The 15,459-nt window shown below is 42.8% G+C and overlaps 1 protein-coding gene across 1 annotated transcript in view; it reads left to right on the top strand.

Moving 5' to 3' along the window:
• Nucleotides 1-15,459, top strand: part of SUCLG2 (succinate-CoA ligase GDP-forming subunit beta) — a 210,751-nt gene that overhangs the window by 77,566 nt on the left and 117,726 nt on the right. Inside the window, exon 7 of the mRNA XM_066596666.1 lies at nt 5,741-5,837. Within this exon, the coding sequence (XP_066452763.1) occupies nt 5,741-5,837 (97 nt within the window). The remainder of the gene's footprint in view (nt 1-5,740; nt 5,838-15,459) is intronic.

Genomic DNA, 15,459 nt, shown 5'->3' with positions numbered 1-15,459 from the left:
ATTGTACTGACCTGCAGAATTAATTTTACATATTTGTTGGGCCCTGTGAACACTGTTAAAAAGGAAAGAGAAAGGACAATATTCAGATTGTTTATCTTGCCTCTAGTAAGAATGGAATGAAAAGTGACCAAAATGTTATATGTTCCTAAAAATTGGATAAATGTAGACTACAGCTCATCCCTCAAAAAGCAAGCCCTCATAGAGCTCCTTTGATTGAAAAATGAAAGTGTTATGGCTCTTGGAATGCACCGACACAAAAACCAATCTTGAAAACAAAACAAAAAATGGTTTTTGTGTACAAAAATAGCAAAACCTAAAAAAAAGTATGAACTTGGTGTCACCGGATCGTGCTGACCTAGAGGAGAATATTATCACATGCTGTAAAAATGAAATAAAATAAAAAACAAAACTGAATTTGTATTTTTTCTGCACAATCTCCCCTCAAAAAAAAATAAAAAAAATTAATAAGCTATACTTTATATGTATACCACAAAATGATGTCATTACAAAATATAACTTGTCCCACAAGCCCTCATACCACTATGTTGATGGAAAAATTGAAAAAGTTATGGCTCCTGGAATACGACAATGAAGAAAACTGAAGCATTAGGTGATTATTAACCCCTTGAGTGGCGGGTTTCTTTCCCCCCTGTTGTGCCCATCAGGGCAGGTTTTTTAAATGGGCCAATCATTTAATTTCAACTAATTTTGCAGTCGCGTTCCAAGAGCCATAACTTTTTTTTCATTTTTCCATTGACACGGCCATGTGAGGGCTTGTTTTTTGCTGGAGAAGTTGTACTTTTTGATGGCATCATTTTTGGGTATATATAATGTATTACATAACTGTTGTGAAAAGATTTGTAGGGAGATTACGGAAAAAAAGTAATACAAGTTAAATCACCCTCCTTTTGCCATATCTATATAATAAAAAAATCTAAATCATAAAAGAAAAATACATATTTGGTATCGCTGCATCCGTAAATGTCTGATCTATCAAAATAGTGCATTATTTACCCCCCACGGTGAACGTAATCCGAAAAAAAAATAAAGAACGCCAGAAATGCACTTTCAATCACCCTGTCTCCCAGAAAAAATGCAATAAAAAGCGATCAAAAAGACGTATGTATTCCAAAATGGTACCAACGTTAACTACAGGACGTCCCGCAAAAAATGAGCCCTTGCTCAAGTACGGCGATGGAAAAATAAAGGAGTTATGATTTTTTAAACGGGGGGAGGAAAAAAAGAAAGAAGAAAAAAAGGGACCGTTTCATTAAGGGGTTAAATAATGTACTAACTTCCTTCTCTGGGTCATTACGATGCAGAGATACCACAAGTGTAATTTTATTTTTCATTTTTCACAAAGTAAAGGTAGACAAGTGTGTTTAATTGTATTTATTTTATTTTTTAAATTTTTACCTTTTTTTTTTTTGTTTTTGTTTTTACTTTTTTTTTTTTTGTCCCTTTAGTGGACTTCCACAGAGACCCATCAGGACCCCCTGATCACATTCTGGGGCGGGGAAGCGATGGTGACAGCCCTTTACATGCTGCAGTGACAGCCCTTTACATGCTGCAGTCACATAGACTGCAGCATGTAAAGGGTTAACACAGCAGAGATCGGAGGTTTTCTCTGATCTCTGCTGTAAGAGCTAGTACCTAGCTGTCCTCTGGCAGCCAAGCACTAGGTCTCCCTGCCACAGAGACCATCGGCTTGCTTCTGACAAGCCGATGGTCTCTATGGCAACCTATAAACAAAGCAGGAGACTTAGAAGCAGAAGGTTGCCGACATATCGGCAATATCTTCTGCTTCTGTCATAGCCCTTGCTTTGTTCTCTGTGGGACTGTGCAGGCTGAGCACAATGTCACAGCTTGTGGCATTGTGCTCTGCAGGTCCCATAGTGATACATAGAGCCCGGAAGATTTCCGGGCTATCACTATCGGCAGTGGAGCTCGTCCCGGAAAATTTCCGGGCGTGCCACTCAAGGGGTTAAGGTGCAAAAAGACCTTGTCACTAAGGGGTTAATAATGTCATTCACTCTAATTTTATGCATTCCTCCTACACCTTTTGAGTGTTTGGATATAGGTAGTGTTTGGTTCCGCGGTTTGTGCTCCTCTCCGACTCCCAAACTAGCCGAGCTCTTGCAGCTTGATGAGCGTGGCCAGGTTGGATCCCCACTCTCCTGGCGTTTGCTGTGGACAGTTAGAAGTTAACTAGACCCCCCCGCTGTTCAAGTAGCACTTGGCCGTATGAGTATTATCCACCTGAGTTACCGCCGTCTACACAATTTTATAATGAGTGGCAGCCTTGCTGGGAGACCGGTCTCCAACTGAGGGCTGTTATCTCATGTCACGAGTCTACTCAAACCCCAGCACGCCAATAACCTAAGTGTTATTACACCCAACAAGTCGACCTTAAACAATTGAAATCATGGAGCAGTTGGATGACAAATTTCAGGGGATGGATACATCTGCCGCTGCGTTTCTGCCTCCCCAGACCCGGACTGACACATCTTCCTTCTGTGTGTGTTTTTGTTTTATGTGTGCGTTTTCCGCTTTGGGAATACGAATAGGAATCTCATTGTTGATATCAGTGGAGTATCAGGATCCTGACAACGTGCATTGTTCATCCTAAACGTGATTTAATATATATACCGCGCACTGCCTATAACTAAGCCGCACCAGGTTTATTTCATCTTGTCTGCTGTAGATCCATCATTATTTATGTTTTAAAGACCTGCAGTACTTGTATTACGGATTATTACAGATTTTCTGCTTCTTCGGGCACAGTATTCTGAAATATTACCGTACTTATTTCAGGAACAGATCTTTTCCCCGCTGAATATAACAAGACCCGTCTGTCTTTGTAAATCTTTAAAGCAATTATTCTTGACTGTAAATACTAACAATTACTCTCTAATTGCCATTATACACCGATCAATGGTATCTGAGGTGAATAACATTGATTATATCGCTACAGCGGAGCCTGTCGGGGTGGGATATATTAGTAACGGTATAGTGAGTCAACAGTCACTTATTGAACCTGATGTGTTGGAAGCAGGAGAAATAGATCAGTGGAAGGGGCTGAGACAAATTGTGATAGTTCAATGGGTTGGGGGGTGTTTTCCTGGTATGTAGTGGTTAGTACCCACCAAAAATTGGCCAAGGAAGCACAGCTGGGGATCCAGAAACAGGCTTATGGGCGCCCAAGGCACATTGACATGTCGGGTAAGTGAAGACTAGTTGATTTCGTGGAACAGCTACTATAGCACAAATAGCTGAAAGAGTTAAAGGGGTTGTCCCGTGCCTAAAGACAAAAAATTTTTTTTTGCCCAGTACCTGCAAAGGAATACCGCTGCCATGGTCTTCTCCCATGGTGCACCGTGGATGTTCTTCTGCAGTCTGCGCCCCACTGCCGATTCCAGCCACACCATTGGCTGATCGGCACCACGTGACTGAGGCGGAGCTACGCGATGACGCGAAGGGGGAGGAGCCAGGACACAGCTCGTGAGCCCGGACCATCCAGAAGAGGAATCGGCTCTGCGCAAGCGCGACTGTTCCGGCGACCAGAGGAGAAGTTTGGTCGTCGCCATGGAGACGGGGACGCCAGCACCGGGAGGGGGTAAGTATATAACTTCTGTATGGCCAATATTTAATGCACGATGTATATTACAAAGTGCATTAATATGGCCATACAGAAGTGCTTAACCCCACTTGCTTCTGCGGGACAACCCGTTTAAGAGGGTTATACCAGAATTGCTAGTTATCCCCTATCCGTATGATGGGGCATAACTTGATGATCCGTGGTAGTCTTACCGCTGAGACCCCCACCAATACATAGAACGGGAGTCCCAGGTCATCAGTCATCCTCATTGTGGGCTTGCTTTTCCACAGTGAGATTGGATGGAGCGATGTTCTATTTGTTTTCAATTGGACTCTTGAGATACCCAAGCGCTAACTGCGCAGCTATTTCCTTCGGCCCCATTGAAATGAATAGAGCGCTGACCACGCATGCTAGACCAGCGCTCCATTCATTGTGAGGTCGCTGCCGGTGGGAGAAGCACTCCCACTGTAATGAGAAGAGGGGGACATTGGACCCCCGTTCTCATGATTTCTATGGGATCCGCACCAATTAACAAGTTCTTCAATATCCCGTATACTTACAATTCTGGTACAACTCTTTAGCTTTGATAAAACAGAAAGGCGTCAGATCACACATGGCATACTCTGGGCATGGAAGCATTAGAATTGGACTATGGAAGAAGGCGGTCTGGTCCGATGAATCACATTGTCTTTTACATCACGTGGTTGACCGGGCACATTGCTTACTTGGGGAAGAGATGGCACCACGAAGCACTATGAGAAGAAGCCAAGCCGACGGAGGCAGTGCAATTCTTTAGGCAATATCTTGCTGGGGTACTGACATCATGTTGATGTGGCATGTACCACCACTCTACACATTTATGGCAGCGGCTTTCCCTAATGGCAGAGCCCTCTTCAATCAAAATAATATGTCCTGTCACACTGCAGAAAGTGATTAGGAATGGAGCCTTTTGCTCTCTACCCACTAAGGAAAGTCTAACCACCTCCTTCATGGCCCCCAAACACTGGAAAAGCCAGAAACAGTAGACATCTTAAAACTAAAATTACTTCTCTACTCAGTCGGGAAGTCAATTTTGATTGTGTAGGGGCTGAGCTTTGTAGGCGTTTTATAGGGCTGCAAATCTGAACTTTCTGGACTACTGACAGCTTGATGCACCAGGACCTATTTTATTACTGTTTACGACCCCTTTAACATAAGCTCTATACCAAACTCCTTGTAACGATTGGCAGCTTCCTTAGAAGCCAATGTACAACTTCTAACAAGCCTTGTAACAATGACTGGGAGTATAAGCCATAGCCAGAGTCTTTTCCAGAACATGTACACACAGATATATTTTGAGTTTTTTTTTGTTTTGTTTCCCCCTCGTTAGTGTACAGTAGAGTTCTGGCTGGATGAGAGGCCTGTGAATTGGGTCACTACCTTCCAATAAGTGGCGCTGCAGAGGCATTGTACCATCTCCAATGTGCATGGCAAATTTCTCAGGAGGATTGCATGGGCCTACAAGTCTTCCCAAGACTACTTGGTGGTTTTCACAAGGTGAAATGGTACCCCCCTTCCCAACCCACATCACAGGCCTCTCGCCCAGCCAGACAACTACTATACATTGATGAAGGGCAAAAACCTTGAAACGGTCTGTCCATGGACATTAGGGAAGTGGCCTTCCAATAGTGGATGCTGCAGAGGCATTGTGCCGACCTTCGTTTGCATGGGGAATAGGTTGGATCTGGATAAGCAATGGAACAGAACTGTATTTAGTTGTGTTTGTGGGGCAATATAATGGCATTTTCCTACTAGAAGAACTTGTTACATTTGCTAAAACTTTGCGCAGTAAGATAAATGAGTAAACTCGGCTGTCATGTTCTCCATATAAACGTATTTGTGTGTTGATTAAGTAGTGCATCAAATCCCTTCTTACTATAACATTAAAGCGTAATTAATACTACCGACGAACATTCACCTCGGCGCGACGGCTCGGTGGTATAATATATCCTCCGCTAAAGACGTCATTTGTCTTTCTTCTTGAATCCTCATTTGTAAAGCTTCCAAGTGTGTAATAGAACAATTTTAATATTTTATATGTTGCTCGTCCTTTTCCGCGACGACCTCAGCATTGTAATTTGTGTTGTGTTTAATGAAACGCAGGCCGCGGATCAGATTAAGAGACTGTACGAGCTTTTCCTGAAAGTCGATGCTACTCAGGTTGAAGTGAATCCCTTCGGCGAAACGCCACAAGGACAAGGTAAGAAGAAATGATCGTGTTCTTAACAATCATAGTCCTCCTCATTACTTGGTGTTTTGGGGAGTTGAACGTTAAGCCGGCTTGGCAGGGGTGTATTTGCGCGTGTGATAGACAAATAAAAGGATCCATTGATTTCAATAGGTTCATTCACATTTCCACATTTTGTGTGCGCATTTCAGTTGTGTGCAAAAAAAAATAAAATAAAATAAAAATTAAAACCTTGTGCATATTTGCGCACAAAAAGTCCCCATAGAAGTCGATGAGGGGTGCGCAATACACAAGGAGATGCATGATATTGCAGAATTGCAACTGGAACTAATTACCGTATATACTCTAGTATTAGCCGACTCAAGTATAAGCCGAGTCAATAAGTTTTACCACAAAAAAACTGGTAAAATTTATTGACTCGAGTATAAGCCGAGCTATACTCGGGTATAAGGTAAAGAAAAAAACGCAATCCTCACCTTCCAGCCGGCGTCTGTGTCCCCCGCGTGATGGTCTTCCCCGCGGTGCGGCAAGCTGCTTAAGAATTCTCCCCACTGTCATCTCCCTGCTCTGCTTTGAATTCCCCTACCGTCAGCGCTGTGATTGGATCGAGCGCCAGCCATTCACAGCTGGTGCTCGATAAACCAATCAGCCATTCAGTGATGTCATTTACTGAATGGCTGTGAATAAACGAGCGCTGGCTGTGATTGGCTGTCGCTCGATCCAATCACAGCGCTTATTTACATAGAGCTGAAGGCGCGGGAATTCAAAACCAAGCCAGGGAGTGGGGAGAATTCTCAAGCAGTTTGCTGCACCACTGGGGAAACCATTGCGTCGGAGACAGACGCTGGCTGGGAGGTGAGTATTGCGTTTGTTTTTTTTTTGTTGGTCTTTTATATCACTCGCGTATAAGCAAATGAGGGCTTTTCAGCATAAAGTGCTAAAAAAAACTCTGTTTATACTAGAGTATATACAGTAGTCATGTCAATCAGTGTATTTGTTTCCTGCGTGCGAATGTACATGCCCTGTGGGGGTAAAAACTGCAGTAAAATACGCCGATACCTGTGCAAAAAACTTTGTTCATTTCCCCCCAAAAACGCAGTGCAGAGGCGTGCACAACTGCGCTTTCGCCCGTGTGAAGCTGGTCTTACTGCCAGTTTTTAGTTTTTGTTCTTGCTTGAAGAAAGTTCAAGTTGGTTTGGGAAGTGGTACCGGCACTTAGCTTGGCTTTGTGTTGTCTGACACAAGTGCTCTTCCAGCTCGGCCGTAATCGCTTTACCCCTTAGTGACGAGCCTATTTTGTGTCCCAAGGACCCAGCAATCTTCATTGTACTGCAAGAGCCGTAACTTGTTGACATAGTCGTTTAAGAACTTGTTTTTGGGGGGACAAGTTGTATTTTTTTAATGACCCCATTCTGGGGTGCATATAATATGTTGTAGAAGTATTTTTGGGGGGTAGGGTGGATTAAAAATGTCCTGATATTCCGCTACTGTTTTTTGGGTTTTGTTTTTACAGTTCTCATCCTTCGGTAAATATAAGTTAGGCCTCCTGTCCATGGGCGATATTTCACTGCGTTACCCGCGGCGATGATCTGCACGTGGGTAACTCAATGAACGCTTTCCAGTGTACACGAATGGAAAATCGTGGTGGTTTTCCGCCCGCTTATAAAATCGTGGCATGCCGTAATTTTCTGCAATGAGCCTATCTTAAGTTCATCACGGAAAATCGTGGTGAACATCACAGTGACAGTGTTCTCCCGTGGCAGAAATCCGCCGCTGTATATCACAATGCCCGTGAACAGGAGCCTTACCTGGATCAGCACGATGCAGGAAGAGTTGTAATTTTTATTTGTACAGTTTTGAGACAAATTGTGACTTTTCGACTGCTTTTTTTTTAATATATATATTTTTTTCGAATACTACAGAAAAATGGCATCTGAGCGTACTCACCCCTGTCCTCAGTAATGTCCCGCGGCAATCTAGTCCAGAAAGGACCTGACACGCAGAAGGCCAGGAGCCTCGGCAAATTTCAAATCTCCCGGCTACTGACGGTAGCCGGGAGGCAGGAGATATCACCGGGGACCGTGGTGAGTGCTCCCCGGGCCCGTGGTGAGTGCTCCCCGGGCCCATGATTGCCGTTATCCAATGAATCACAGCGATCACGGAAAAGTGGAAAAAAAGTTAGTTTAAGCTGCCCCCATGGATGAAATTCATGAGGGCAGCTGAAAATCCTTCCCCCCCACCCCCGCTTCCCCCCCCCCCCCGTCTTCTGTGATGTTCTGCATCTGCACCTGCTGCCGGCTTCTGCAAATTTTAAAATCTCCCTGCACCCAGCTGTCAAAGATAGCAGAGTTCAGAGAGATGTGACCAGGGACCGCTGTATATGGTTCCCGGTCACATGATCACTGTTGTCCATCAGATAACGGTGATCATAGAAAGTAAAGAGAAAAAAAAAAGTTTAAAAAGTTTCATCTGTGAGGGGAGATAAAATGACATAATCCACTTGCAGAAAAGAGAACGCAGCAGGTTCTATTTTACGGTGGATATCCGCAACATAGAGCCCATTGTGCTCCATGGTCGCAGACATACCCGCAGCCCATACACAACTACATTGTATACGGGCTGCTGGCCCCCATGTGATCGCTAAGCAACATTGCGGGAAATATAAACAAAAAACAGTGAACTGCGCATGACCGCCTCTGTGAGCACGCGTTATGCACAGTACATTACGCGGCCGTACGCAGGGTCACAGCCGGGCTCACAGCTGGGATCTGCTGCGGGCCTCTGCAAGCAGATTCCACATAGGGCTGCGTGAGCCCAGCTTTATTCAGACCGCTAACCTGTAATACGTAATTTACAAGAAGCCCCGGGAACGCTCGCCTTCCTGCAGTTCCAGGAGCAGCTTGTTGAACGCCTTCTGTGCGAGACCGTCGCACCTCCGCAAGCTTATGAAGACTCACAGGGTCGCAATTTTCCCCCCTCTTCCCTGCTACTTAGGTCAAGAAATGCCCCCCAAAAAAATATTCTAGGAGGAGGAATGCTAGCTTTTATTGCCCCATGTGCCCATCCCAACCAGCCTCCGTAATTACCCCTGTCTACGGAAAAACCACACAGTTCACATTATTACTTTTATCTAAGATTTAGGGAACGCCGAAAAGGGCGCGGAGGGGGGCTGGGGGATGATTTTTTTTTTTTTTGAGAGTCAATTTTTTTTTTCCTGCACAAGTGAGCAATGTGGCCTGGAATGGATCCAGTTGTGCCCTGAAATCCAACGGGTTTTCCCTCTATTATAGGCCTAACCATATGTGCAGTAAGCAGATCGGGGCTACAATGGGTATCTTTCTGAACACAGAACAAGCAGGGGGATCCATTTTGGGGTGAAAGTCTTCATTCGTATATTTGCTGTAGAAAAAAAAAAACATTTTTAAATTGGCACAATTGCCTTCTGCTTTGCTTAGATTCATTCAAAAAACTGTGGGGTCAAAATACGCAGTACACCCCTAAAGGAATTCGTTAAGGGGTCTAGTTTTTAAAATGGGGTCATTTGTGGGGGTTCTTTATCGTTTTGGCTGCTCAATGGCTCTACAAGTGAGCAATGGGGCCTAAATCACCTTCAAGCTAAATTGGTCTGAAAGCCACAGGCTGCTTCTTTCATTTTGGGCCCTGTTGTGCATACGGACATAATATTAGGGCCACAATGGGTATGTTTCTGAACACAGGACAAACAGGGGTATACCTTTTGGGGGTATAAACTCTCATTTTTCATATGTACTATAGATTACATTAACTCCTGAAAAAAAAACCTGTGGGGTCAAAATACTAATGACCCCCCTCAGTGAATACATTAGGGGTGTAGTTTTTAAAATGGGGTCATTTGTGGGGGTATCATTCTTACACCTATGAATTGCAAATGTGAAAAATGACAGAATTTGTGTATATTTATATTATCGGTCTATCTTTACCAGATAAATGAAGTACAATATGTGGCGAAAAAACCTTGTAAGAATCACTTGGATATGCAAAACCTTTACGGAGTTATTCTATGTTAAAGGGACAAGTGTCAGATTTCCAAAATTTAGCTTGGTAATTAAGTCACAAAGAGGCTTGGTCACTAAGGGGTTAAAGAACTTTTGTGAAGTTTAAAGTTGTCCCCTAGTCATAGGATAAAGGAGGTGCAAGTCTGACCATGGAAACCCTCATGTTCATTAGAAGGAGGAAGGTGTCACTGAATGAGTGAAGCAGGGGTTGCCACTACATTCATTTTAAAAGGACTGCCAGAGATGGCTGAAGGCTTGTCATTGGCTGTTCCTGGCACACATGCTAGACCCCTGTTCTGTTAATTTGGGAACCTTTGGGATCCCTGTTCTCCATCAAGGTGGGACAACCTCTTGCACAACCTTTCTGTCTATCTAGATTGCTTTTCAATGAGTGAAATACAAAGGGAAAGAAGTTACTGTTAACTCCGCAATGCTAAGATCCAACATTTTTCCTTCACCATTCCACGTCTTATTTTTGGCGACTTTGACTTTAAACATCCGAGCTGTTTATTGTCAAAAAGCAATTTATTTATGTGAATTGGTAATGAGATACATGAGGCTCATTCAGCTGCGATTTATACTGTAGATGATGTCAGGTTAACGCTTCTCAATGTTCGGCTCGGCGTTGATGCATCATGTGTAGTTTTTAATGTACAGAAGATCCATATTTTCAACTCCCCAGATCAATCTGAAACACTTGACAATACCTTTTTTTTTATTTTTCTTTTTTCTTTGCAAAGTTTTTAAATCAATTTTTGTGCAAACGGTAGTAATCATTCTGTCTGCATGGGCCGGTGCCACTTAATCAATGCCAGGTGAATTGGCAGCATGCTAAGGAGAAAATGGCCTTGTTGTGGAGATTAAAATCCTTACGGTATTACACTTTCATAACTAAAGGCACATTGCACAATGCAGGAGTCTCTGGCCTCGGCCACTGTAAAATTACCTTGTTAGACTTGGAAAATACCACGTCATGTCACAAATGAAATTATATTGTTCCCTTTTTGTCTTGGTGCCACATGCTGCTTTGGCTTGGCATGTCACTGTCGTCTTTTATGTGTATATGTAGGGCCTCTTTACTCAGGTAAATCTACACTAATATAAGAAGCTGCTGCAGATTATGGAAGAAACCTCATGTACCCCATCCCTGTCCTGAACCCACTAATTGGGATCGACCATATGTGTATGGTGGCCTCCCGACTTTCCTTCCACAAATGATGGTGGGGAAGAGATCACGCATGCTCGGGGCTCCAGACTAAAAAAATTAACGAGGAACTATTGGCCCCTAAAACTTTTGGTCTCCAAATTTAAATACCCTAATAATGAATGTTGCAATAAATAACACCAGCTGTGTGCAGTGTTCACATGTCTTGTCTTTCTAATTCCTAATTTTCTGTATCTTACAGGTAATATTAGTTATAAAATATAATTAAGACTAGAATACTGTCTGCAGCATTCTAGAATGTGACTACTAGAGTACTGTCCTTTATGCACAAGAATATAACTACTATAATATTGTTCCGAAGTACAAAAATGCAACTACTGTAATACTGCCCCCTATGTGCAAGAATGTAACTACTATAATATCGCCCCTACATGCAAACATATAACTAGTATAATACTGCCACCTATATACAAGAATATAACTAGTATAATACTGCCTCCTATGTACAAGAATATAACTACTATAATACTGCTCCTATGTACAAGAATATAACTACTATAATACTGCTCCTATGTACAAGAATATAACTACTATAATACTGCTCCTATGTACAAGAATATAACTACTATAATACTGCTCCTATGTACAAGAATATAACTACTATAATACTGCTCCTATGTACAAGAATGTAACTCCTATAATACTGTTTCCTATGTACCAGAATAGAACTACTATAATACTGCCCTCCTATGTACAAGAACAGAACTACTATAATACTGCCCTCTATGTATAGGAATAGAACTACTATAATACTGTCTCCTATGTACCAGTATAGAACTGCTATAATACTGCTCTCTATGTACAAGAATAGAACTACTATAATACTGTTCCGAAGTACAAAAATGCAACTACTGTAATACTGCCCCCTATGTGCAAGAGTGTAACTACTATAATATCGCCCCTACATGCAAACATATAACTAGTATAATACTACCACCTATATACAAGAATATAACTAGTATACTGCCTCCTATGTACAAGAATAGAACTACTATAATACTGCCCTCCTATGTACAAGAATAGAACTACTATAATACTGCCCTCCTATGTACAAGAATATAACTACTATAATACTGCCCTCCTATGTACAAGAATAGAACTACTATAATACTGCCCTCCTATGTACAAGAATAGAACTACTATAATACTGCCCTCTATGTACAAGAATAGAACTACTATAATACTGCCCTCCTATGTACATGGATAGAACTACTATAATACTGCCCTCCTATGTACATGGATAGAACTACTATAATACTGCCCTCCTATGTACAAGGATAGAAGTACTATAATACTGCCCTCCTATGTACAAGAATAGAACTACTATAATGCTGCCCTCTATGTACAAGAATAGAACTACTATAATGCTGCCCTCATATGTACAAGAATAGAAGTACTATAATACTGCCCTCCTATGTACAAGAATAGAACTACTATAATACTGCCCTCCTATGTACAAGAATAGAACTACTATAATACTGCCCTCCTATGTACAAGAATAGAACTACTATAATACTGCCCTCCTATGTACAAGAATAGAACTACTATAATACTGCCCTCCTATGTACAAGAATAGAACTACTATAACACTGCCCTCCTATGTACAAGAATAGAAGTATTATAATACTGCCCTCCTATGTACAAGAATAGAAGTATTATAATATTGCCCCCTAAGGACAAGAATATAACTACTAGAACACTTCCCCCTACATACAAAAATAATCACGGCGAGAGGTTTTTCCCCGACCCCCACGATATAATCATTTTCAGGGGTCTTCCTAGTATTCACAGGAGCTAACCAGTGTGCAGATGTCCACTTCCTCCCCCGGCCCCCTCACAAGCAATTACATACAGGAGCGCTTCGTATGATTTGCCTTGCATACCAGTGCTCACAGGAGGAAGAAGCCCAGTGGCCGCTGCACTGATTCCCCAGGAGGAGTGTATGTACTCGGAGGTGAGGGGATTGGCTCTGGATCTAGAAGACATCCCTATGTTAATGCATTGTAACCCAGCAGCGTGTTGCGGTGGCAGGGCTGGTTGCAAAATATAAGCATGTTGAAAAATCTTGGCCACATTGGCAACTAAAATGGTCACCACTTTGTTCTCCCTGGACATAAGCTACCACCAGTGGTGTCGGGCATTGGCTTTCTCCACTCGGCCCATGGAAAACTCATGAATGCCTGAATGAACCGAGCATTCATGTGTATGGTGGGGTCGGGAGGAATAGTTGTCGGCTGACTGAGCGTTCAGCCTACAGCTATTGAAGGTGTGTGAGCACCTAACAGGGTTGTCCCGCGGCAGCAAGTGGGGTTATACACTTCTGTATGGCCATATTAATGCACTTTGTAATATACATCGTGCATTAATTATGAGCCATACAGAAGTTATACACTTACCCCTCCGGTGCTGGCGTCCCCGTCTCCATGGCGCAGACTAAAGCTGCCTTCTCCCTCGATTAGACGCGCTTGCGCTGTCTGCTCTTCTGTTCTGTTGAATGGGGCCGCATACGCAGAAGACCTGTGCGGCCCGAGCATGCCGTAGCGGCCCCATTCAACAGAACAGAAGAGCAGACAGCGCAAGCGCGTCTAATGGAAGGAGAAGGCAGCTTTAGTCGGCGCCATGGAGACGGGGACGCCAGCACCGGAGGGGGTAAGTGTATAACTTCTGTATGGCCAATATTTAATGCAAGATGTATATTACAAAGTGCATTAATATTGCCATACAGAAGTGCTTAACCCCACTTGCTGCCGCGGGACAACCCCTTTTGGCAGTGGTTATCAATCCCTGTCTCTGTCTATTGGCTCCATGTGATTTTCTTTCCACTAAAGACAGTGGCCAATCATGTAGCCCTCTGGAGAGGGCCGAGCAAACCTAAAGGGTCGAAGCATTTCCTTTTCTTAGAACAAAGTTCTCCAGTGGGTTCTGCTTGGCTCTTCCTGAAGGCCACATGGTTGTCCATATGCCCTTGTTAAAGCCAAGTGGAGTCAGTGGGGAGGACAACATTTCCAGTAATCAGACCCTGGTCACTGGTTGTATCTTAAGGAATGCCATCAATTTTGGTCTTCGGACAACCCATTTTAAGCTGAAGTCACTAATTTCCTAAAACACCTTGTGTTGCCTTGCGGTAAATATCTAGATGGAGACAAGTAATCCCCAGGTATTTCTCTGACAATACACCATTGTGGAAGTGTCATGGATGCTCTGCCAAACAAAGCTTAAGCTTGTAGGAGAATCTTCTTGTTATAGCGGTGATTTTCAGCAGAACACAAAACAATTGAGGGTTTTCGTTCTTTGCAGATGCCTCCGGGGATTGCTACAGAGCCCTCGTTTTGGCATCAAGATTCTTAGATCCACAATTCAGACCTTAAAACCACCTAATTAAACACTATTAAATGAAATGTGCAGTATACGGCTTTCATTAGTGGCATCTAGTTGGCTGAAATGTAGTCCATTGAGTTTTCCGCAATTGAAAGTCTGTTTTTTAGTGCCAGCTTGTAATAGGGGCCCCATAAAGCATCCGTGATCGCAAACGGAAAAGAAATAAGAATGTTGCAAAGCAAGGTCCATAAATGTCTTGTAAGTAGCTGTTAGCTCTCTCTGTTATACCTTGGCATACTTGGGTAATTAGGATTTCTTCTTTTTTTATTCCCTGAAAAAAAAACCCATTCTAATATACTTCGACCTTGGTCATCTTCTATCAAGGTGTTAATACAAGGTGTCGTCAAAATAACTTATCCAGCGCTATATCTCAGTACTGGTGTCCTATATTGAAATAACAATAGTGTACTTGAATATGAAGACATGGATGTGTTACACAATGGTATGATGCATGGGCCCCTAAGGGCCCCCAGAACATGGATTTCAGTTGTTTTGTGGTCCCTGTGAGAGTAAAACCTAATTGTAAAGTTGAAGAGTAGCATGTGGGAAGCAGAAATCCACTCTCCGCGCCTCTCTAAGGGCTGTGGCACCACTGCTATGACTAAAGTATGGGAATGGAAGTTTAGTTAGTACGGCCTGTCCGAAGGATTACTTGAAGGACGCCCAACATGAATCAGTACCTAAATCTTATGTGGATGGTAGAAGATGACATCCTGGATGATCTGCCCCAATTAAAAGTGGAGGCTATTAGAGTACGTTTTCGCACAGGCCGTACTATCATTGCTCATGTTTCCTTACTTTAGTCATAGCAGTGGTCCCAAGGGACGCGGTAATTGGATTTCTGCTTCTCACATGCTACTCTTCAACTTTGCAATTGGGTTTTACTCTCTACCTTACAGGGGCCACAACACAAAATTAAAATCCATGTTCTGTGCACCATATCATTGTGTAGCCCATCAATACCTTAATATTCAAGTACACTATTGTTTGAATATAG

This window comes from Eleutherodactylus coqui, chromosome 3 (genome assembly GCF_035609145.1).
Source record: "Eleutherodactylus coqui strain aEleCoq1 chromosome 3, aEleCoq1.hap1, whole genome shotgun sequence".
Taxonomy (NCBI): domain Eukaryota; kingdom Metazoa; phylum Chordata; class Amphibia; order Anura; family Eleutherodactylidae; genus Eleutherodactylus; species Eleutherodactylus coqui.
This window is presented reverse-complemented; position numbering and strand designations above follow the sequence as displayed.